At 35.7% G+C, this 23947-nt stretch overlaps 3 protein-coding genes across 4 annotated transcripts; 1 reads left to right on the forward strand and 2 right to left on the reverse strand.

The window, feature by feature from the left end:
- Nucleotides 1-2818, forward strand: LOC18052596 (cell division cycle protein 123 homolog). The gene is made up of 2 exons (XM_006448889.2): nt 1-490; nt 1570-2818. The coding sequence occupies exon 2, from the start codon at nt 1628-1630 to the stop codon at nt 2642-2644; it is 1017 nt and encodes a 338-aa protein (XP_006448952.1). The 5' UTR covers nt 1-490; nt 1570-1627; the 3' UTR covers nt 2645-2818.
- A 497-nt stretch (nt 2819-3315) lies between these two features.
- On the reverse strand, nt 3316-13222 carry LOC18052597 (DNA damage-binding protein 1a). Of its 2 annotated transcripts, XM_006448890.2 has the most exons (19): nt 12950-13222; nt 12274-12322; nt 12054-12113; nt 11867-11958; nt 11424-11475; nt 11216-11278; nt 11051-11100; nt 10456-10531; nt 9623-9832; nt 9396-9502; nt 9122-9230; nt 8118-8318; nt 7756-7971; nt 6910-7020; nt 6171-6446; nt 5629-5903; nt 4861-5209; nt 4466-4750; nt 3316-4304 (listed from the first exon to the last, which is right to left on the reverse strand). In XM_006448890.2, exons 1-19 carry the CDS (start codon nt 13051-13053, stop codon nt 3723-3725), a joined length of 3267 nt encoding a protein of 1088 aa, XP_006448953.1. In that variant the 5' UTR covers nt 13054-13222; the 3' UTR covers nt 3316-3722. The 2 variants fall into 2 exon arrangements, with proteins under 2 accessions (XP_006448953.1, XP_024047577.1); XM_024191809.1 differs by lacking the exons at nt 12054-12113; nt 12274-12322; nt 12950-13222 and having other exon boundaries at nt 11216-11330; nt 11867-11882.
- Nucleotides 13223-15241: 2019 nt separating this feature from the next.
- On the reverse strand, nt 15242-16067 carry LOC18052598 (photosystem I reaction center subunit psaK, chloroplastic). Its single transcript, XM_006448891.2, has 3 exons — nt 15886-16067; nt 15712-15792; nt 15242-15633 (listed from the first exon to the last, which is right to left on the reverse strand). Exons 1-3 carry the CDS (start codon nt 15961-15963, stop codon nt 15406-15408), a joined length of 387 nt encoding a protein of 128 aa, XP_006448954.1. The 5' UTR covers nt 15964-16067; the 3' UTR covers nt 15242-15405.
- Between the last annotated feature and the right edge of the window lie 7880 nt (nt 16068-23947).

Genomic DNA, 23947 nt, shown 5'->3' on the forward strand with positions numbered 1-23947 from the left:
GTTTCAAATCACGCTGCGTTCATCAGTTTATTTTGGGGTGCGGCAAGAAAAGGGGTTTTTTAAGGAAAGTAGTGGTGTGCCAATAGCACTACTACTCAAATAAAAAAGTTCAAAGGAAAAGAAAAAATCAAAATCAAAAGCGAAAACAGCGAAGCCCGTTCCCCCTAGCCCAGAAAGCAATAACCCTAAGTTGAAGTGTTAAACAAAACAAATAAAACAAACACCAGCCGCGGACCGCCCAACCGTGCATCAAACAGCCGACACCAGCCACACCGGCACACCTTCAGTCGTCGCTGCCTCACTCACAGCCATCATCACTGTCGACTGTCGCAAGCCCAGCACTGCAGCTGCCGGCAGGCAACCACGCGAGTCGCGACGAACCTAGCACCAGCAGCGGCTGCAGCGCGACGCACGGACGCCAGCAGCAATGAACCCACTCTAAGCCTTGCATCCAGCGTAGTAGCATCCACGTGATCTATTGATCTTTGAGGTAGAAATAATCAGCGCCAGTTTCTATTTTTTTCCTTGTAGAAAAAAATATAATTTCTGTATTAATTTTGAATATATATACATATTAATGTGATTATAAAGTTGCAATTAATCGTTTCCTTGTTTATTTATTTTGGGCAAAGTTACAATTTGCTTGTTTATTTCTTTTCTCATTGATTAGGAAGCATCTCTGCATATGTGTCGATTTTTAAATTGCATTACATGCTTATGCATTCAGATTCTCAACAAATTTGAAATTGTAACATTTATAATTTAACAGAATAAGAAAGCTTTGCTGGCATAATCTTTCTAGCTAAATCATTCTACAAGCATTATTTGTGGTTTATTATGTTGTATTAAAAGTATTTTGTATGTTGGATAATCATGTATTGCATAATCATTTATAATTTAAGTTTTTTTTCCCTAAGTTTATAGTTTTATTAAAAATTTATATAAAAAACATTTAAGCCCAGGCCCAGCCCGCTCATAACTGGATGGATCTGTGGGCTGGGGCCTGGGCCCTAGATTCGCCTTCCACGACTACAACAAACTCGAAGGATCTCAAATTCAGACTTCAGAGTCTTATTGGGATGGTTATCTTGCTTGACCACAAAAAGAGGGGACCGAATATCTGTTTGTTTCTAGAGAAAATTAGGTGAAATGATTCTTCTATGGGTTTTAGGAATTGGAAATTTGTTTATTTGCTCAGATATTTGAGGTTTCTTGCTGATTTTAAAGAATATTTACTTGATGAATTAGAAGCTGTTAGCTACAACTTGTTGGTAATGTTTGCATGTAGATATATTATGAACTTATATTGATTTTTTTGTTTGTTTATGATATTCCTAATTTAACACCCAATTCTTGTATTCTAGATTTCTTGCATATGTTTTGTATTATTATTGCTAATTAGCGATAGCATCTGTTAAAAGTTTATAGGCACGGTCTGAAAAAACAAGTATTGTGCTTTTTATTTATTGTTGTTACTGAGCTAGTACGATAAATAACAAGTGATGTTGTATGTTATCTTGCTCGGTTCTGTAATACTTATGATAATGTGCTCTGCTTGTTGTAAACCAGATAATAGAAGGAGTTTCAGTGCTTTAATACATTGACCGTGCTGAGCCATTATTCTACAATGTTAGGAATGACAGAGGAAGAAGTTAACCGTTGCCAGATTCAAGAATGGTACCCAAAATTTAAATCGGTGTCCATAAGAACCCTGATTCATGAGCTTCCAGAATATTTTGTGGAGTACCTTCTTGATGATTCTGGGCCCTTTCTCCTTCCCGCTTCCGTTTCAAATGATGACGCGCTGCCGAATAGAATCCACAATGCTTTTGAAGAAGAGGACTATCAGGTCTCTGAAGGATCTGGAGATGAAGCAGAACCTTCATCTCCTCCATCTTTTCCAGAACTAGAATTAAAGATCAAGGAATCTATTGAATCCCTTGGGGGTGCAGTTTTCCCTAAGCTGAATTGGAGTGCACCAAAAGATGCCGCTTGGATCAGCACTTCTGGGACCCTTCGATGCACTTCATTCTGTGAGATTGCACTCTTACTACGGTCATCTGATTCCTTGGTTCATGATTTGTGTCATGCATATGATTCATGCAATGATAAGACCTTGACAAGACCACCAAGTTTCTTCCTCGCCCTCCGCAAGTGGTATCCATCCTTACGACCAGAGATGGAGTTCCGATGTTTCGTACGTGGTCAGTGCCTAGTTGGAATTTCCCAGCGAGAGGTCACGATGTGTTATCCTGCTCTATCTGAGAAGAAAAATGATATTAAAGTGTTGATCCAAGAACTTTTTGACAGCAATGTGAGACAAGAATTTGAGTCAGAAAATTACACATTTGATGTTTATGTCACGAAGGATGAGCGGGTTAAGATTTTGGATTTCAATCCGTGGGGTGCTTTTACCTTGCCTCTGCTTTTTGCCTGGGAGGAATTGCAGCAGAACGTTGGGGAAGAAGGTGATGATGTGGAATTTAGAATTGTGGAGAGCCAATGCGCTGTTAGGCCAGGTCTGAAGACAGCCGTCCCATATGATTACTTAGATACTAAGCCAGGGAGTGGTTGGGATCAGTTTTTTAGGAATGCTGATGATGAGTTGCAGCGACAGACTCGGTCACCTGAAGCAGGAGCTTGAGAATCCTTTTCTTTTTTGGTGGATAATGAGTTTTATTTTCAGTTTATTGCTTTTAACAATAAACTGCACTTGCCAAATTTACTTGCGTAAGAGGAAACCTTTTGCGGTTGTGGCAGCATTTCGTCTCATCTTGTTCATTCTTTTTCTTTTGTCATGGTTGGGTACTTGAGTTTATGGTAAACTGTCTAGTGATATGTTAAAGTGATTGTGCTAACACTAGTAAGTAGTAATGCTCTATTCTTTTAAATGCTCGGCAAACTATAGCAGATAGGATTTTCAGATGCCAGGGACAGGTATTAAAAACTGAGATCTATACACCCACAAAGCTTCAAAATGATAGTGAGAATATGTGCTCATGCCTCATGAAATTGTTCACCTTTATGGTAAATCATAAGACCCTTCCCCCGAAAAAAAAAAGGAAAAATAAGGGAAAGAGGAGAAACATGGGATTCAAAATCCGGGGTATAAAATCATGTCAAAATATGAGGGGAAACAGGCAGACGAGAAAGATGTAGAGGCTCCCTAATGGACATAAAAGCATCTTCGTGTGCCAATAGATAGAACGGTGTATACATTTTTGTAGCTTAATTAAACTTTTGAAATCAACCGTACTTGGCTCTAGAAAAAATACCAAGATTTTCAGAGAGCTGTAATGATATTTGCAATTATGGTTATAAGTAACGACAAAAAGTGCTTGACAATTCGTACTCTAGAGTCTAGTTCACAAGTGATGCATGTCCAACATCCCTATCTTCCTGCTTAGACTCCTACTCTTGGCCGATACATGCCTTCTGTGATCAATAAGGGACATTTTCCATTGCCATTTTACATTGTCAAAAATGAAAAACATGCACAATCCACGCAAGCCACTAGGGGTCCAAGAAAGTCTATAACATTAGATGAAACAAAAAATGTGATAAATTTCACTTTATGCGATGCCCCCATACAACCCACCGCCGGTCCTAACTCCCCACACAACTCCAAGGCCACAAGAGATATGTCTGAAGATGTTACAAGATAAGGAAACAAAGGCAATAAATAAAAGAACCAAAAAAATACTTGCATTTTGGACACTTTATCAATGCAACCTCGTAAGTTCCTCAACTCTCTTACAAAGCTCCTCCACAGAAACATTCATTGTCTTAGAAATCTCATCCATTCGGCTTCGGCTGAGATCAAGAAATGACTCTATTAAATCACCATCCAGGAAATTCTTAGCATCTACAGTTTTCTTCTCGTTGTTAAAGGACCTCCATTGCTCATGATTCAACCCTCCAACTCCCTTGATCACCTTCCTCAAGTTTGTCTGGAGCTTCTCTAAGAATAGATATTGCTCGTGTGGAAGTGACGCAATAACCCCAATGACCCCATTAACAGTTCCAAAAATGACAGTTGGGATCTGGCCCACATCAGAGTCCGGCAAGCGCATAACAAGGGATCCATGGCGAAACCGATTGACAAATTCTCCAAGGTGGTATTCGCCAACCACCTCAAGACGACCTCGTTCCTCATCTGTGGCACCTTCACTATTTTTCCGCACTGTGAAGAGGTTAAAGTTGTTTTCAGCACCTAGGTAGATATCGTCATCAAGAATTTCAACAGCTGACATCCAATTTGCATTGTAGTCACGGGCTCGCTCTTCGATAGCACCTTCCTCATGCTGAAAACAAATGAAAGGAAATAAAATTTCCATGCACAGAAGATAAACAACCGCCTTTAAAGTCAATGGAAGCACTGAGTGCAAAACAATAAACAACCTCATACATTGGCATTCAGCGAGAAATTATAGATAGTACATATATTTGAGGGCTAACAATTTACCTTATAGATCAACAGAGAAATTGATTTCATCAGATCACCAACAACAATGAAATCTCCACGAGTTTGTACATAGAGGGCAAGTATGTGACCATGATGTCCGCACTCAGATTGCAGCTCACGTGTACCATCATCCCGGAGCATCCACTTGTACAACTGAATTTTTTGATTGATGGCAGCAAGTAATTTGCCGTTGAAGGCATTCAAAGAGTAAACAGCTCCCTTGGTTTCCTTCTCTGCAATTAGTTGTAACTTTCCATCTTCCACAATAAAAACCAATATCCTGCCCTGCAATGTTGATTGGGAAGAAGAGAAATGCAATTAAGAAATTAGCGGTCTTCACAATTTCAGTTCTCAACCTGAAAATAGAAGACAACTGCATCAAATGTCATCTTTACCTTTGTTGGCTCATTTTCTTCTGGTAGAACATATGCAGTACCAACACAGTAGTAAACGTTACTATCATCAGAGAAAGAACAACTGAGTATGGAGCAGCCATACTCAAAAGTGTCAAGTGGGTAAGTTGATATGAACTCAAATGTTTGGTCATCTAACAAACGAACAAAGTGCATTTCAGATTCTTCTGCACATGACTGGTTTTTCAAACTACAGATGGCAAAAGTCCGGGACTGTTCCTGATGGCAGATACGCCGTGGATGCTCCCCAAGTGGTATAGAGCGGATGTGAAGCTTCTGGATGTCATCAATTGTGCCAATAGTAAGCTCGCCTTCTTTTGCAATTGCAAGGCTGCAGATCAAAAACAACTAGTTAATGGCTCTAAACTGATCATTACACAGGATATAACTAAAACAAAGTAAGGAGATCAAGGTTGTTGACCAAAATAACTTAAACTTGCTAAGCACGTCATAAATTAACACTATCCCAGCACACACATTATTAAGATAACGCTCTCGTCTTACCTCACAGTTGCAAGTTATTGCAAATGAATTTCATAGACTTTTGGAGTGGTATGAGAATATTTGCTCGGTAAAATTATGAATTTCATAATTTCTCGTCTTACCCAAATTTTTTTGCTTTAAACTATTTTTCTTAAAATGAATAATTGTATTCAACAATTAACACCCCAGTGGTGTCACACTAAATTATCCATAAATAACAGAGAAAATGATAAGTCATTCTACACAGCTCAGATAATGAAGGTGTACCTGTCTGGAAAAGCAGCAGAGTTGAAAGGGCACATATGACTAACTTCTTTCAAATTTACATTACTATAAAGCAGCTTCTTGTTACTGCTATAAATTACAGTTGGCCTATCAGATGCAGCGAATACATGTGTGGTATTCTTGGATGAGAAGGTACGGAGAGTTATGGGCTGGGTCCCAAGAGAAACCTTCTTCCTATCTGTCAACTCACCGGTTTTCATGTTCAATAGAAAGTTTAAGAGATGGCCATCCCCAAGTGCACATAACAAGTAAGAAATCTGAAAAGAAATAAGCAGAAGAGTTATTCATAGGGGGGGAAAAAAGAAAGAATAAAATGACACACACATTTGCTCAGTATCCTTCTATACTAAAAGAATTAATCTAAAATGGACCCATAGTTCTATCACGAATTGATTTCATCAGAGACATTTAACTTTTTAATGTTATACACGGCGACTATTTTTGCAAGTGCCACACATAAAATTATGCTCCTCAAACTGGATTGCAAGTAAATCAACAAAGTTGAAGCAGAAGCAAAAGCATACCCCTTCAAAGGCACAAAGAAGAACCGACCGAGGTATGATTTCTCCACCCAAATGCTCCTTAGTGATGAGATTCAGGTCAGGGAGTGAAAATATCCTAACACTAATATCTGTCCACATTCCAACTGCAGCTATCTGACTATAGCTAGGATTTTCACCAATGGGATTAATGTCAAGGCATGAAATCTCGTACTCCAGCTGTGCATGCTTTACTTCTGTCAATATTCCATCACCAATTTCTAAATAAACTAAATGTCCACCGCCAGTTGCTAGTAAAACCTGTCATAAAATAGTACAAAAATTACACCATTAACTGAAACTAGAACACGCCAAACTGGAAGTTAAAGCAGAATACCAAGAGGTCACTTAAAATATTCAAGCTCACCAAAAGTCATCAGAACAGATGTAAAAATATTAAATACAAGAGAGAGATGGAAATGAGTTTCTGTGCCTGATTTATTTTGGATGACCACACCCCTACATGCAACAGATAAAAACTATGATCTACAACCACAACACTAGCTTATAAAGCAGTTTGTTTCTTATCCACTCAGGCTGTATGCAAATTCATTTTTAAGGTCCGGTTTGCCATTAAAAGAAACAACAGTCAGGCTGCACGCAACTCCATTTCTAAGCTGAGGCTTGCCATTAAAAGAAGCAACTGAGTAAAGAATTAAGAATGCAAAGACCACACTTGACTCTGAGTAGGCAGAACCAGGCATAGTATGGGATGGGAAACAACCTGGCTTGCATTTGCAGTTGCAACATTAACTGAATAACCGGGCGGAGATTTCCATTCATTTCGCAGCTCCCTGGATGTAGAACTGACAAGTCTTACAGAGCCTGAAGTTACCTGTCACAGAAGTTTGATCTGTTAGAGCATAAAAAGTAAGACACTTATTCTCATTTATTACATACACAAGTACATACATTATAAACCTGAAGAAACAAGCAAATTGAAGAAGAAATGGTTGCAACAAAATGACTCAAGTCATTTTTATCAGCTTCAGATATTCACTTCTTTTAAATGGAACAGACATATCATGATTAGCTGCTGTTTCTCAAAACAAGACCTTGAAATCATAAATAGAACATCATTAATTACTAATGCCTACCATCGCATCATCCATCATAAAGAGTAAAGTCGATGACTTCATGGAAAATCTATTTAACCTCAAATGAATACATCAGTTTAGGTCAAATTTACAGATAAAAATTAGTGAGTGTGTGAACATATATGCCCCAAAGAGTAAACAGAAGTGCATCTCTTTGGGCATTTATCACAAAACAAGCTACCTTCCCCCCCACCCCCTCTTTCTTTCTCTTTTCAACTCAACTGGGAAGAGGTTGTAAATAAATCTGGCCGGTTGAATTTGTTTCAGTGGTCTACATACTTGCTTACAGTCTATGGTCAATTTCGGGTTTACACATTAAACGCTGTACAGTTTTATTTCTCCTTACAGGACAGTTCTTGTCGACTAGTCGACAGCTGATATATTTTTGCACTTTGTTTAAATCATCAGCATACATTTTCTTGTTTCTGTTTCTTTACTTGTTTTAAAAGAGTAGATACAATAAGAAAACCTACTTGCACAAGTTGATTGTAGATAGCATCATGGCAAAACAAAGTCTGCGTTTGAGAACAGAAACCCTCTATCTCAGTTTCTTCAAGCTCATCCTCAAGATTCATTGCCAAAATTCGTGTCTCGCTGATAAAACTAACCACCAAGAAGGTATCAAATGGATCATCTGTAGATGATCTTAGTGACCACATTCCTTTAATACCTTGCAATTCCACTGATGCCTACAATGTCGCATATGTGCACCAAAAGTGAGTTTCATGAAATTGTACAAGTACTTAACAGACTTGCAGGGACGAAAGGGAAAAAATAAATCATACCTGCCCACTAATTCAAAATTGCAGGGACAAAAGGAAAAAATAAATCATACCTGCTCATTAATTCCAATTCCATTTCGAACTATACGGAGAGAACCATCCTTGTAAGCTCCAGAGCAGGTTACAACCTGACCTTGGCCTTGCCTCTCAAGGTCAACCACACAGAAGTCGACAATTGGCCCCAAATTGACATATCTTTCCAAAACTTCAACATATGAACCTTTTGCATCGGGTTGTAGATTTAGTTTTATAAGCTGTTTTGGCAACACATAGAATGTCAACATTCGTTATCACAAATTATCTTAAAAATTCAGCTATTACTTTTAACTTACAACTATAAACACAACATGGACAACTTTTTTTCATCTTATTTATTCCTTCAAGTTGAAAACATCAAAACACACAGCAAAGAATGATAGGAGGGATCATCCCTATTTTCTTGAGTGAAGGTATTAAGAAAGATGGATATCTCATGAATAACTCTGGCTGTTGCATCTATAAGGTGAAGTTTCACCAACTATTTCTGGTATTACCCATGGCATCTCTAAATTCAGATATTATAAGAGAAGCACCTGATATGTCAGTGGCCATGCATGTGCATAATTAAAATTAAGTTTTCCGAATATTGAATTGGGTAGTAAGTGGGATAAAAGGTTAAAGAACAAGGAACAATGGATTGAGGTAGTTTGAAAAAATAAGTTTTATTACTTTGATTAACAAATTACTCCAGAAAATTCACTATTAATTAGTTATTCTGTAAGAACTATAGATTTCAATGGTCGGGGACTTTTATAAAATATTTGTGTCAATTTTCCTATATTAAAAACTCACACAACTAAATAGTAGGATTTGCATACAACGCAGCTCTTCTTCTCTTCATATACCAACCATCTATAAAACAACATAGCTGCAGAACTCAAAATGGATTTTTCAAACATAGACAGGTTATAATGCTAGCTCAATATTGAAGCAGAATTTACTTTAAACTTCAGGAAAATGCTTTCAAGACATAAAGAGAAAAATAAACAAACATATACAAACATCATGTCCACCAAACCTGTGAATCTCCATAGCTTGAGCCAATATACACAACCGCATTATCCAGATATGATATAGTAGATGCAATAGAAGTTTCGCCCAAAAGCTCAATTTTGAGTCCAGTAACCCTGACAACAAATAGACAGAACAATTTACAAGAGATCCCATCAAAACAAATTGTCTACGGTCAGAGCTAAGCTTTTTTTGTGTTACAGACACAGTTAATTCAAACTATAACTTTTTCCTACAGGATTTACAACATTTGACAGTTATTTCGAGACCGAATCACTTACTTTTCTTTCTCATGGGTTATGACGAGGAGGTGAAGAAGCCCAGCATGATCACCGAGTAAATATCTAGAACCATCAGCATCAACTCTCCCATAGGCTTTCGTGATAGACTAGCGTACCAAAGAAAATAAGTCAAAAGCCATACGGAACCAATTGCCACTGGTAATTCTGCAGAAAAATACTGTTTCTATGCTTAAATAAAATTGGCAGGAAGTCTAGGAATAACTTACAGGTCTGATTGGGATTGCTTTAAAAGCATTGGCACTACAATAGACAATTGTCTCTTCTCCAATTATAAGGACGCCACAGAGAGGTGGGGGTACTGGTATGAGCAAATCAGCCCCATTGTCCAGATTATTCTGAGACCAAGGCCCCTCAACAAAATCTTTATCCTTCAGGGCAACTTCATATGTTTTAACGTGCCGAGCATCTTTGTTATCCTACAACAATGAGATGGAAATATAAGATCTGAACAATATTTTGTAAGACCTACCTGCTTTGATAGGCAAGCACAATTCATTAAAGATATCTTTTCATATACGACACAGATTTATGACCATCAAACAGCATGGAAGCTGCAAAATAGTAACTGTCAGGAAAGCAATTATTCTATGTTACTCACTAAAATGCAAAATAGTAACTGTCAGGAAAGCAATTATTCTATGTTACTCTAAAATGCAAAATAGTAACTGTCAGGAAAGCAATTATTCTACGAAACAATCCAAAGCACCCATAATGTTTCAGAAATATATTCAATAAGGTAAAGAATCATGCTAGCTGTGTCGGACACGGGTATATCCGCATATGAAACAGGAAGTATGTTTTCTATGCAATGAAATCTTTTCACATACACAGGCGACTCTCCATATCCAAACTCTTATAATTTCCATCCTCAACTCACCCAACTTCTATTATGGATCTCCTTTCAACTTTAGAGTGACCAGATCAAAGATGCACAAAAAAGGGCAATACGAATAATGTTACAAGAATTTATGTAAATGCAATAGAAAAGTAAAACCCACATTTCCAAAATAAAAATAAAGAAGATGAAGAATTTATGAACCTGGTAGAGCACTACAATTGTTGGTTTTGCACAACCATAGAGAAACTTAATATCCAGAACTTGAAGTTCCTCCAGCCTTGGGGGGAGAAAAAAAAAAGGAAAAAAGAAAAGGTTAGCATCTAGGATGTATTACTTTGGGTCATTTTTCAACTAAACTACACCGATACTAGGAAACAGATAAAGCAAGAAATACACATTCAATTGAAAACAAGAACATTAATATAGAAATCAATTGCGATGCATGTTTTAGAGGCTATACTCAATCCACCACTTAATTAACCCACATTATCCAACATTAGCAAATTTCTGAAGGACTTAATCTGAAATCTCCGACTGACAAATAATAGGTTTTCCATTTGCAATTCAATATGCTTGAACCCAATCAAACAAGAGAACCAAACTCAAGGCTAGCAAGCACTTTCAAGCTAGAATGCAGCTTAGGCAGATACCTAACCATACTTGATCTCTATTACCAGCCTGTGTAGACAAAGAAATATGAATTTGGAGTGTTGAAAGTACTAACAAATGCACAGTGAATATATACAGTAGCCAAGTTTTTCCGCTCGAAAGCATAGGGAAGAATCAAAAGGAATACCTAATGTTAAATGCTTCTTTGAGCTGGCCTTTATTGTCAAAAGGAATGACCTGAGCAAAAAAAAAAAATAATAATAATTTATTTAAAAATTATGCATAAAAAGAATTAAATATAAAAAGTAGAAAAGAATGCGCATAACAGAAGAGTTAGTGTCAAAACAAATACCTTAAACAACCCATCATACAAATGGAGTCCAATTAATCTGCAATCAGGATCAATTATTCCGATCTGCAGAAGAAACGGTCCAAATAGAGTGAAAGCGGAAGTGGAATGACCTTTGCTAAAATTTCATTAATATTAAAAGGAAAACATTTCAGCCATAAAAAAAACATAGAAACATAAAACAACCAGAAAAATTCATGAGAGCTTTTACCTGACCATTATCTGTAGGACGGCCTATACGGTCAGAGACATCCCCCATAGCTCTACACAATAAGTGCAAAACTTTGTCAGTGCAAGAATGCAACAGTTAATTGGTTCTCACACATAAAAGACTAAATCTACAAACTCTTTAAAATCAAAAAATCAAAAGCTACTTTCTGACGTTTATGAATGATTCAATGGGGATAGTCAACCTTCTGATAGAAAATTGATCATGGAAAACTAAGGCAAATGATAACTAAAAGGATCAAACAAAACATTAGTAGCCTATATAAGAGACCAAATTTCTCGCAGTTGCCAAGAATCCCAAATTCTTGGCCATTGTTAAGATATCCCTTTTGAACATGAACTTAAACAATGTCAAACATCTGCTAATCAAAGGATGAAAGCTAATTGTCACTCTTCTTTTATTTTTATTTTTTTTAATGCTTGAACCTTGTAATGAGCTCAGATGACTCCGCATCCCACTGAAGAACACAGAATTTGTATCTTTCTGTTGCAATAAATAGAAAATCCTGTGCTTCGCCCTGATATGAACACAAAACATTAAATAAAATCAAACCACAACCAATATCAGAGCTCTAACTGTATAACTCTTAGGAGAATAAAAATGGCAACTCACATGAGGGCGGAAAAGTTCAAGCGTTGCAATTCTTCCATATATCGGTACATCCAACATAGGCTGAACAAGAAAACACATAATGTCAACAAACCTTGTCCTAGCATAAAGTGCATCTGTATTCTATTAGTGGAAAACACAACTCAACACACTCAAGGCTCCAATTGAAGCACTAACGGGTACATTTATGCAAGAATATAAGAAGAAAAATAATGAATGATACCTGTAGTCCCTGAGGAGTAAGCAAATGTATTTCGATACGTGTACATTTCCTGAAAGAAGATTGAACTATAAATAGACTGCCAATGGATCAAAATGCATTTTCAACACAAAATCCAGCTAAATTTGAAAATGGTGCAAAATAAATAGTTTAAAATTGTACTCGTGACACCAGAATGAACCACACAACAATTCTTTCACAGATCTTTCAGCAAATATATAACCAAAAATAAATTAAAAAAAATTAGATTTAGCACAATCTGTTCCAAAGCAAAGCAATATACACCGAATGGGAACAAATTTTTTTCTCAATTACATTATTATAAGTCCCACGCAGGGAAAAAAATGAACTTTTAAAATGAATTACAACTTAATAATGAACAAATGTAAATAATAATAATAATAACAGCTACAACGAGAACAATAATCAACTAAAAAGTAAGCAAGAATCATAAATGAGCAATTTATAAACCAAACAATAGAAAATTTTGTTGATTAAATTAATAGAAGCTCCGTTAAGAGGAAATGAAGAGAACAAACAATAATTGGATTAATCAAAACCCTAGAGCAGGAAAATACAATAAGAACGAAATATCTGCAACAAGGAGATGAAATTAATCAAATAAATACTCAAATAAACAGATAGTAAGAAGAATAAGAAAAAGAGGAAGAGAAGTTACGCAATGATGAGATTGAGTTCTTGCGGGCTGGTGAAATTGCCGACGCAAGAGTGAGTAACGTTTGTCGGCTTGTGAGCCGTAACGACGTAGTTCCATATACTCATCGTTGTTTCTCTTCCGCTCGATGCTCTATGGAGTCGCTGATTTTTTATTTTTTTTTTCTAATTGAAGTTGTTATTATAACTATTCTTCCTTTGAATTCTGGGCTTTTCTGCTCCTTTGCAGCTTCCAGCTCTCACTCCTCCCTTCTTTGTTACTGTGGCTCAGCGAAGAGGTGAGGTGACGGGGCTAGCGAGCTCACACGTGGGCTGACAAACGAAACGCTTTTAAGTTGGTAAATTATATTCGAAGCCCTTGATTTTTTATGTTTTATCAGATAAGGATATAGTATACCCATTTATTTCAAATACACTCTCATGAAGTTGATTTTTTTTTTTTTTTTGCAATTTCATTATTATATGTGAGAATATCAATGATATATTTTGTGCTTATTTCTTCTATAAAATTTTATGATTTTTACCAAATGGAGAAACTATATGCTTATATGAGAAGTGTAATTCAAGAGTTCTTTCTTGAACACTCCAATTTCTCTCTCTAAAGCCCCAAAAAAAAAGTTTGTCAATTGAAGTTTCAAACTATAGATTGATTATTGCAACAAATATATCATTGCATTTGTTTGTACAGGCATTCTCACAATGGAGAGTAGGGATGGCAAAATCTGATTTTGGGTTTGGGTTTAACTTTTCTGGTTCCAGACTCGGATGATAATTTTGTATATCGAACTCGGATATAAATATGGATATTTTAACTCCGGGTCCGGTCCGAATTGAACCCGAAAAAATTCGGGTTTCCAGATTGCGGGTTCCAAACCCATATATCTATTATAATTTTCTTTTTTTTTTTCCTCGCTGTTACTTCCTCGAATCTCTAAACCTCAAATCACCAAAATCCCAATACCATAGCTAAATGAACATTGAGAGAGGGTTGCTGAGTTTTCAGATTTTTTGTGGCATTGGTGTTGTCGTCGGCGTTGAGGAGAGCATCGTCGGAAAGTTGTTGTGGAGATTCGGCAGTTTCTGGTGACAAAAAATCGGCAAGAGTGGCGGAAAAACGATGATCAGCTTTAATGGGCGCATTCCTCTTTGTCTTCCTTTCAATACAAATATTTTTTCAAGTCGTTTGAGTGAATGAAAAAGAAATTGGAGAAGAAAGAAAGCGGTTGCAATGGGTTTAATGAAAAGAGAAGATGAAGAAGAAAGAAAGCGGTTGTAGTAGGTTAAGGAAGAGGGAGAAGAAAGAAAGCGGCTGCAATAGGTTAAGGCATTAGGGTTTTTCTTTTTCTTTTATACTTAAAGTATTCGGGTTCGGGTTTCGGATATCCGAGTTGAGAGCCGAAATGTATCTGAGTTCAAAATATCATTCCCATATCTACATTGTATTACCTTTTGGCGCGAGTTAAACCCGAACCAAATTATCCGAGTTTATCCAGGTCCAAATTTATGCTTAATTTGATTCAGTTCTCTCCATTAGGGATGGCAAATTAACCCGCATGTTGAATTTAGATATCATTTATTATTATCTTGAGCGCATTATCTTTTCCCCCTGTACTTTAGTCATTTATTTGTTGTAAATTTACCGCACGATTTGTTAGTACGGTAATATGCATAATGAATTTTTTTTTCCCGGTATATATATATATATAGAGAGAGAGAGAGAGAGAGAGAGAGATATATATATATATATATATATATATATATATATATATATTCAATTACAGGTTTTGGGCTTTGTTGCCCGTTTTGGGGACTTCCAACGGAACCCGCTACAAAACGCAGGTGTGTTTAGAAATCGAAAGTAAATGTCGAAGCGGATCAATTTGACTAGGCCCACCGCCCCAAAAATTTGAAACCCAAAATGATTTTGTTTTATCGTTTCTTTTCTTTTTTTTTTCTTTTTTCTTTTAAATCTATGCCATCAAAATTCAAATATTCAAATTTCTCATACAATATTTCTATAAACTGTTCATGAACTTTTTGATCGGATAATTTTTCCCATAGAAACTAATAATAATTTGTGTGCATAGTTGTACGGTATTATGTAAGAAAACAAGATAAAAAAAGGACTAAATTGACGATATATTTTTATATATTTTTCTTAATGTAAATCGAATTTTAAAACGACAAGTGTATGCAATATTAATTCTCAAAACCCCAGTTTGTGGATTGATTCAATTTTTTTGACTTGGGGCGTCGATGGAATTTTTCCTCATCCATTCTCTTTCTCTATCCAATATAATCACTAATATCACTTATCATTTATTCTAGAGAATAATAAATAAATTATTTTTAACATCCAAATGAAGCCATCAAAAATTAAAACCAGGCAGATAGGTGCAACAGAAATGGCACAGCGAGTATTAACAATCGATTTAACATAACATACTGCTTCGAAATTTTTTACAGAGCACCCAAGTTCTTAAGGCCAAGGACCACCCCAACACCAATGATGTGACCAACACTGCCACAAGCCAATGTGTCAGCCAAAGTGAACCCAGCTGGGTCACCAGTTTGCAAGCCAGAGTCCCTCACTTCAAGCTTCAATCCTGCCGTTGCTTTCCTGTTTGCTGATGGAGCCAGCCCAAATCTCCCAGCAAATAGCATCAGGGTTGTTGTTGTCACCATTATCTGCCCACAATGGGATAAACTTACGCACTTTTTACAAAAGCAATTCTGAAATCAACAGATGTCAGTGAAAGTGCTTACCAAATTTGTGGGCGAACCAATGAAGCCACAACGAGCACCCAAAGCTCCACTGCATTTCCTCCTCATTGGCTGGGCTGCTACCTGCCCCATTAGAGTTTACACAAAACAAACATGAGCCTAATGTAGTTGCCAAATTGCCACATGAAAGATCACATCAATAAAAAAAATTGTTACCAGGCTTTGTGCTGGAGCTGCTGAGATTTGGGGTCTGAGCCCACTGAACTGTGGCATGGTCATCAAAGAAGTTGCCATTTTTCAGCTTTCTACGGAGGAAATTGAATGACCGGAGAACGAGTAATACTTGGGAATTATTTTAGTTTGTTAAGTTTTGAAACGATATTAAAAACTGAGTGGGCAGACGTTTATGATGGCCCACGTGAGCGATTTGTGGCTTCAGAACGCTTGAATTGGATACACTTAGATCCTCGGTGAGGACGTGGCTCTCCACTATTGGGGATTTTCTTCGGATAAGGTTTTGGGTGACTCAGGGAAACGTTCTTTTGGTGGATCGTGGGTGCTCAGCTGGAAGGGTTAAGGTTTAAATGGGTTGGTTGGGCTTCAGGATCCAAAATGGAAATCGGATCTGATCCGACCGGCTTCTTTTGACCAAAACATTTCTTTTTGCAAGTTGTTAGTTAATGAATGTCCATGGCACACAAGACACAGTAAGTAAATCGACATTACTTCATCAAATAGCAATCACCTCTTGCTTTAACGTTTGTCACTTATTCGACTGCTTCAATATTGAAGTTGTAGTTTTTAATCTCTTCAAATGAATTTCAAGAGACTTAAATTTTCAATCTCATATTACTAAAATGTCGTCGACACTTTTATCGATCGATAGGTTGAGATGATAATCTTATTATTGAATATAACTGGATTATGAAGAATTTAATGTTAATGGTTCTATTTTCAATATTTTATAATTTGATGTTCATGACTTCTTCAACTTTATAATTTTGATTTTTTCTAAACAGTCATGTGAAGCATTTTTTTTTAAACTTAAAAAATGATGAAATACTTTTTTTTAAAAAAATATTATTCCTTATTTGTAATTGAATCAAATTAAGAATATAATCCTCCATGTTCTACTCCGCCTATCTATTCCTTATTTCGCGAGAGTCGCTGCATTTCTCTGTATGAGTAAAGGAATCAAATCACTGGAACTATTATTTAAGTTATTCAATCTTAATTAGAACTATTTAATTGTTTATTAATAGAAAAAATTTTAATAAGTAGTTTGCTTGGAAGAGGTTAATAATTAAGGCAGTATATACTTTTTTTTCTTTAATCATGTAAATATCAACATTATATTGTGGGGACATTAAGCCTATTAAAGTAAATAAGAAATATGCATCTTCGCCGTCAAGTACATATTTGATATTCATTTTTAAAATTACTTATTTATTATAATGGTTGGCATTTATTCATTGAAGGTTCAAATCTTTCTTTATGCATGATCATTGTGATTGAATCAAATTAAGAATATAATCTTTTTTTATTTACTCCCATAATACGCACATTATCTAAGACTCGAACCTAGACCGTAATTATTGAAATCTAGCTATATAATATAATCCATGGAGAAATTTAATGATTGATTAGCGAGGGGTAAAAAAAAAAAGCTTAATAAGGTAGTTTGCTCCGAAAAAAGTTATGAAAAAAAAAAAACAAGGTTTATATATAATCTCAAATAAAAGTAAGCATGAAAATACGCAACTTCACCGTCAAATACACCAAGTTCGATATTGATCAATTAATTTATTAGTAGCCATGAAACACAAAAGAAATGCTCTCCATGCATTCATCTCTTTCTTCCTCCTTCAGTTCTTCTTACTGCATGCACTTGCTTCAGCCTCAAACACCAACAGCAACAGAAAAGCATCACCATTAGAGTTCTTTAAGCTGTTTCAGGGCACTCAAAAGGGTGACACGGTTAAAGGAATCAATGCACTCAAGAAATACCTTCACACACTCGGCTACTTGTCCAATCACAACCATAACCATGCTGCCGATGGGGACTATTTTGACGAAAACTTAGAATCAGCAGTCAAAACGTACCAAAGAAACTTCAACCTGAATCCCACCGGACACATGGATCTCAAAACGGTATCAATGATGGGGAAGCCACGTTGCGGGGTGCCGGATGTCATCAACCGGACGACAAGAATGCAGGGTGGCCCTGCCCATTATCACACTCATTATGTATTTTATCCAGGAAGGCCTAAATGGCCAGCAACCAAACAAATAATCAGCTACGCGTTCCTCCCCGGGACTCGAACCGACGTTCAAGAACCCGTACGCCAAGCTTTTCTAACGTGGAGCAAGTACACGCCGTTTTCATACGAATTCGTTCAGGATTACGACGCTGCTGATATCAAGATCAGTTTCCAGCGCGGGGATCATGGGGACGGGTACCCGTTCGGTGGTCCGGGGCCATACAATCTGCTGGCTCACTCTTTTTCGCCGACTGACGGGCGGGCTCATTACGATGGTGATGAAAATTGGACGGTGGTGGCAGTCCCGGGCGCTGTTGACATGCAAACTGTGGCTTTGCATGAGCTAGGGCATGTGTTAGGGCTAGCTCATAGCCCTGTTCAGGCAGCAATTATGTACCCGTTGGCGGGACCAAGGGTTTGAATGATGATGATATTCAAGGGATTCAAACGTTATATGGTAGCAGTCGATGGGAATTAATTATTAGTCTAAATAAATTAATATTTCTAATCTGATATTTGTGTATTCTATCGTATAGTTTCAAAATTATTGGTTCAATAATGTTTCTTTATTTGATTTTATTTTGTTGATCTATATACCATAGAATTTGTAACAGATGAAATAGTAAAGAAAAACACTATCAATAATTTTGGTTAAGTCACCTATAAAAATTGAGACTAAAAAAATCAAGTAATTAAAAAAATTTAAGTTTTATTCAATTTATTAATCCTGAAAAATTGCTGAAATACATATCGTTTTAGAAACCTATTGAATGAAGTTACAACTTATAGATGAGTGTAAACGGAAATGCTTTTATTAAATTTTTTTTGTTTGAACCACGAGGTGGTCCTGAGTGTGCCTCAACTGTAGGAGACACATTGAAGCCCGTATCACAACTTAGACTAATCCTTGCTCGCACCAGGTCGGCCCGGTAAGGGGTAAAGTGCTGGCCAAAGTGATGACTCCATACGAGAGTGGGGCTTGAACCCATGACCTCTGTTAAGGAGTGAGAGTGCCGAACTACTCACACCAACCAACTTTGGTTTGTTTTTTTATTGATTTTAAGTATATGATAAGACACTGACACATATACAATCCCTAGAAAACTGAAATGAGATTATAATTTCTCCATCAACCGAATGAACCAAATTCTGTTTTCAATTTTTTCAATCGTGAAATTTAAACCCATTTCTCTTATTTCTTTGTTTCTTCTTCAATTCCTCTTAGGCTAGATTTGGTATAACTTTTTAAATGGAGCTTATTTAAATAAATTTTTTATTGATAAAACCATTACAAGTAGAGTTTTTAATTTAAAACATTTTAGGCAAGTTTTTTAAAGTTATATTATGAAAAGAACGAATTAAGATTGTCAAATAAGTAAAAGATAATTTTGATATATATTTTAATATTAAAAAAACTTTTCAAACTCTGCTTCTAAAAATTCAAAATTTGAGTTTTTACTAATACATGAAAAATAGTTAATACAACAAATTTTTTCATAAAAGTAAATAAACACTTATGATTATTAAATAAGATACACCAAATATACACTTACTGCAAGCTATTAGATTCAGCTATAGTACATGTGTGCAGTTAAATCTAATGACTAGGTGCAGCTGTGGTATGGTACCACAGTTGCACCATAGTTTTGTCCGTGAAGACCATATGAGTTTTGTCAGTTTGGAATAGTGTGAGTATTTTGAAATACCTCACAAATTCACAACAGTTCCATGGGCTCTAGACTTACAAACGATGACGTTGTAGTTAAAGACTATAACTATGATCAGAAAAGGAATCATGGATTAGAAGCCACCACAATAATCACCTCCGATGATTTCGTGCATTTATGCTTTTAATTAACTACAGTGGCAAAAAATTAATGAAACGTAAAGCACTTAATATTCACAGCATGCATGCGTGATATACACAACTTTAAATTCTTGTGAGCGTACAACTTGATGACGAGAAAGCCTATAAATATAAGCCTGAAAGATATACAAGCAACCCCACCATCAAATTAACTAGCTTATAATTAGCCATGAAAACCTTTAGTCTCCATGCGTTCATGTCTCTCTTTCTCCTTCAACTCCTCTTAATGCATGCACTTGCTTCAGACGCCTCAAACAACAAAAGAAAACCATCGGCATTAGAGTTCTTTGAGCAATTTCAGGGATCTCAAAAGGGTGACAAAGTGAAAGGAATCCATCAACTCAGAAAATATCTCCAATCACTTGGCTACATAAATCAAAACAATATTAGCCCTTCAATTTCCCTTGATAATTCAGACAAGGAATCCCATATTGAGGATGACTATTTTGGTGAAGATTTAGAATCAGCCATCAAAACTTACCAAATAAACTTCAACCTGAACGCCACAGGAACCCTAGATCTTCAAACAATCTCAACAATGGCGCAGCCGCGTTGCGGGTTACCTGATATCATAAATGGAACAACAAGAATGCAGAGAGGCTCTGCCGATAAAAAATATGACATTCATTACGCTTTCTTTGAAGGCCCGAGATGGCCGTTAACGAAAAAAACCGTAACGTTTGCATTTCAGCCAGGAACTCGAGCTGACATTCATGAACCAGTTCGGGTAGCTCTTCTATTGTGGAGCAATTGGGCACCATTCGCATTCGAAGGGTCAAATGACTACGAAAATGCTGATATAAAGATCAGTTTTCAGCGGGGTGATCATGGGGACGGCACTCCTTTCGACGGACCGTGGCATACGTTGGCTCATGCATTTTCTGATCCATATGCGGTGGTACATTTCAATGGCGATGTGAATTGGGTTATGGGTACGGTAAAAGGGGGTTTTGACATGCAAACTGTGGCTTTGCATGAGCTTGGACATGTGTTGGGGCTTTCTCATAGCTCTGTTAAAGCAGCAAGTATGTGGCCGTCAACGCGAGCAGGAACCACCAAGGGTTTGAACGATGATGATATTCGACGAATGAAGATGTTATATGGTAGGCAGTAGTACATTAATTCATTACCAGTGTTGATTTATTACTAATTTGTTCTTATTTAGTATTAAAACTATTGCCACGTTATATAAGTTTTGCTTGGCAAATCAACTTCAATTTGGACCCGCATGAACCCTCACTCTCGCTTGTTTTAAAAGTTAAAACTCTTTATGAAGTACTTTTGAGTAGGATCCTATCGTTTGATGACCTCTCCGGATGTTTTATAAAAATTGAGTCACATATTTTTTAAAGTTAGTATATGACTAGAAGAGAAATATTCCAGTCATGAATTTTAAAGTGCGAGAAAACTTTAAAACCGCATGGTTTTAAAGGTTTAAAACTGTAAGCCGTGTGGTTACAACAAATTTAAATAATGTACAAAGTAACAAAATGAAAATTTAGTTAGAGGCATAAGTAGAAAACACATAATTACTTCCTTTACTATGTAAATCACTAAATGAGATGTGCAATTAAATTCTGGTTTTGATTTTTGTTATCAATGAGTGTAGAAAATGCCAAGTTCTAAAAATCCAACATTGGCTGCAAACTCTCGATACAAACTGCTGTGCAGAAAATCAGACACCAGATGCTAGTTTGATGTTTTTGCGCGTCTCATTTTTGCATTGACTTTCTGTTGCATTTTTCATGGAGAATTTGTGTATTACCCTATTTGTTTTACAAGAGATCTAAGTAAAGAGCCCTTCATAACTTCTCATCAAAGCTCAAAATGTTTTTATGATAAGTTTCCCTATCTTGTTCTTTATTACTTTATAGCCAATCTAATGCTTTCAATAAGATAATTCTTTTTATGTATGGTTACATTCAATATATTAACCCACTATAAAACATTAAAACTTGTTGTGTTATAAAAATAAAGCCATATCGTCTTATTTTTCGTAGGAAAAGCTTGGAAAGAATATAACTTTTTTAGAAAGGTGGTGAAACGTGATTTTCCTTTTTTATTTTATTTTCTTCTATTAATCACCTAATAAAGAAATTATATTCATCAAAGATACATTTATTCACGGGCAATGATCCAGGGATCATAAGCATTTTGTTGAACACGTGTTCTGTCTCCACTGTACCAGGAGTGACTCCATATGCTATCTGTAAGGAGATTTCCAATCTTGACTTCTCAATATAAACTAATGGGCCTGCTGATATTATTACTTTGTATTTCTTTATGTGATGCCTCTGAGTACTCTTCTTTTGCATGTTTGCTTGTGTAAAATTCAAATTTAACCAAGAGCTAGTCATTCTCCTTGTAGTAAATTCAAATGGTAGCCATGCTGCTATTATTAATAAGCATTACGTGTCTTTTTGCTTGTTCATCTATATTTCTGAAAACTTGATTTGATTTAACCTTATTTTGTTGGATTCTTAATCTAATGTTGGGCTAATGTATCACATAGAGGGTGAGCCTTTAGTATGCAGAGATTTAAGAGTAATTCTAATTTTATGATGGGTTAAAATAGACATATTAAAATATAACCTAAAAAGTTGTCTACATAAATGATTATGGTACAGTATGTACTTTAATTCGATTGAGAAATATAGCCTAATGAAGTTTGGTAATAACTACATTTAGATATTGAATTGATTTGCAATTAAGAAAAAGAAACCTAAACCAGTTCACTACTGGCCAACTCGTTTTTTGGGCAGTGGCTCATCATTTGGATTGGCACATATGTCATCGCCCATCCATTTCCAAATAAAAAATTTGAAAATTTTGATTTAACATAATTTGAAGGCAAATATTTTAATTCTTATGTTAATCACCTCTAATTGGCCATGCTAAAATTGGAATTGCACAACCGATTACTTCTATTGCCAACAAGTGGTATCAGAAAATCTCTTGTCAAAACTACACGGTATATTGCCTTATATGTGCCAACATTACTGTTTATCATTACCTCTAAAATGAAAAAGAAAATCCTTTAGATCTGAATTTCAAAAGTCAATTAAAGATTTTTACAACACACATACCATATATCCAGATCCTTGCACCAAAAACTTACCAAAAAAACCCACATACCATAGATGTCCAGATCCTTGCACCAAAAATTTACCAAGCGGGCAAGCAAATCCATTATAGAAACTATAAATACCACCCTTAGACCCTTGGTTCTCTTTTATACTACACCAAGTTGAAATAATGGAGAAAATAAATCAAATTAAATTGGTTGCTTACTTTGTTGTTCTTCTATTAATTACTTCGTCTGGTAATTATTCTATACCTTTGTCTTCCTTACCTATTTTTATCTTCTTTACTTATTTTAAAAATTTTATTAGTTTTTTATTCTAAATACTTCTTGCAAAAAAATTATAAAAAATTTTATTTAATCTTCTAAATAATTTATTCATTCGGTAATTGGCAAGCTCATATTCAATGATAGTGATATGTTTAACTCATAAAATGCATAAAAAAAAATTTTGATTTAGGTTTATCCAAGGGAGTAAAAGCGATACAAATTGGGGACTGCAAAGTTGACAAAGATTGTGACAAATCTTGTGGAGCTCCTGGTATTGGTAGATGCGAGTTTCAAAAGTGTTATTGCATTAGAGGAAGGTTTGCGGAGGGAAAATTCTCTCATGATCATCACTACAGAAAGTGACAATCATTTGTATTTGATTGTATTATGTTGAACATCAACATTTATTAATAATGAATAATCTATTTTGTATATTTGATGGTTCGTCAGGGTGAGTATCTCTTTGATTATTAAATCTATATTCGTATTAAGTAAAATAGTTTGGAAAAGAAATTTTCTTTCTTTCAAAAGACTTAAAAAGAAAATTACATGTCTAGCATATCAATCCAATTAAAACTTAACATAGACAAGCTGATTGAGTTTTTGAAAATTTACATAAATTCATTGACAAGTAAAGTATCTCTTTAAATTAACTTCTAAGTTAATTTGATTCATATGTAATAACGAGTGGGAGCAAATCATTTCAATGATGTTATAAAAATTAATTAATTAGTTTTTTTTTAAACATAACATAGATAGGATGAAGATAATTACACGAGCAGACATATTTTAAGAAAA

This window comes from Citrus clementina, unplaced genomic scaffold (assembly GCF_000493195.1).
Source record: "Citrus clementina cultivar Clemenules unplaced genomic scaffold, Citrus_clementina_v1.0 scaffold_2, whole genome shotgun sequence".
Classification (NCBI taxonomy): domain Eukaryota; kingdom Viridiplantae; phylum Streptophyta; class Magnoliopsida; order Sapindales; family Rutaceae; genus Citrus; species Citrus x clementina.

Bases quoted from the DNA above. Each gene is read 5' to 3' on its own strand.
- LOC18052597 (XM_006448890.2), bottom strand. From the start codon at position 13,053: ATGAGTATATGGAACTACGTCGTTACGGCTCACAAGCCGACAAACGTT. The intron at 4,751-4,860 runs GTAAAGATGACA...TCAACATTGCAG, and splicing joins AAGAAAATGAGCCAACAAAG to GGCAGGATATTGGTTTTTAT. The intron at 4,305-4,465 runs GTAAATTGTTAG...ATTTGTTTTCAG, and splicing joins TTTCTCTGTTGATCTATAAG to CATGAGGAAGGTGCTATCGA.
- LOC18052598 (XM_006448891.2), bottom strand. From the start codon at position 15,963: ATGGCAACTTCTTTGATGACCATGCCACAGTTCAGTGGGCTCAGACCC. The intron at 15,793-15,885 runs GTAACAATTTTT...CTAATGGGGCAG, and splicing joins CAGCTCCAGCACAAAGCCTG to GTAGCAGCCCAGCCAATGAG. The intron at 15,634-15,711 runs GTAAGCACTTTC...CATTGTGGGCAG, and splicing joins TTGGTTCGCCCACAAATTTG to ATAATGGTGACAACAACAAC.
- LOC18052596 (XM_006448889.2), top strand. From the start codon at position 1,628: ATGTTAGGAATGACAGAGGAAGAAGTTAACCGTTGCCAGATTCAAGAA.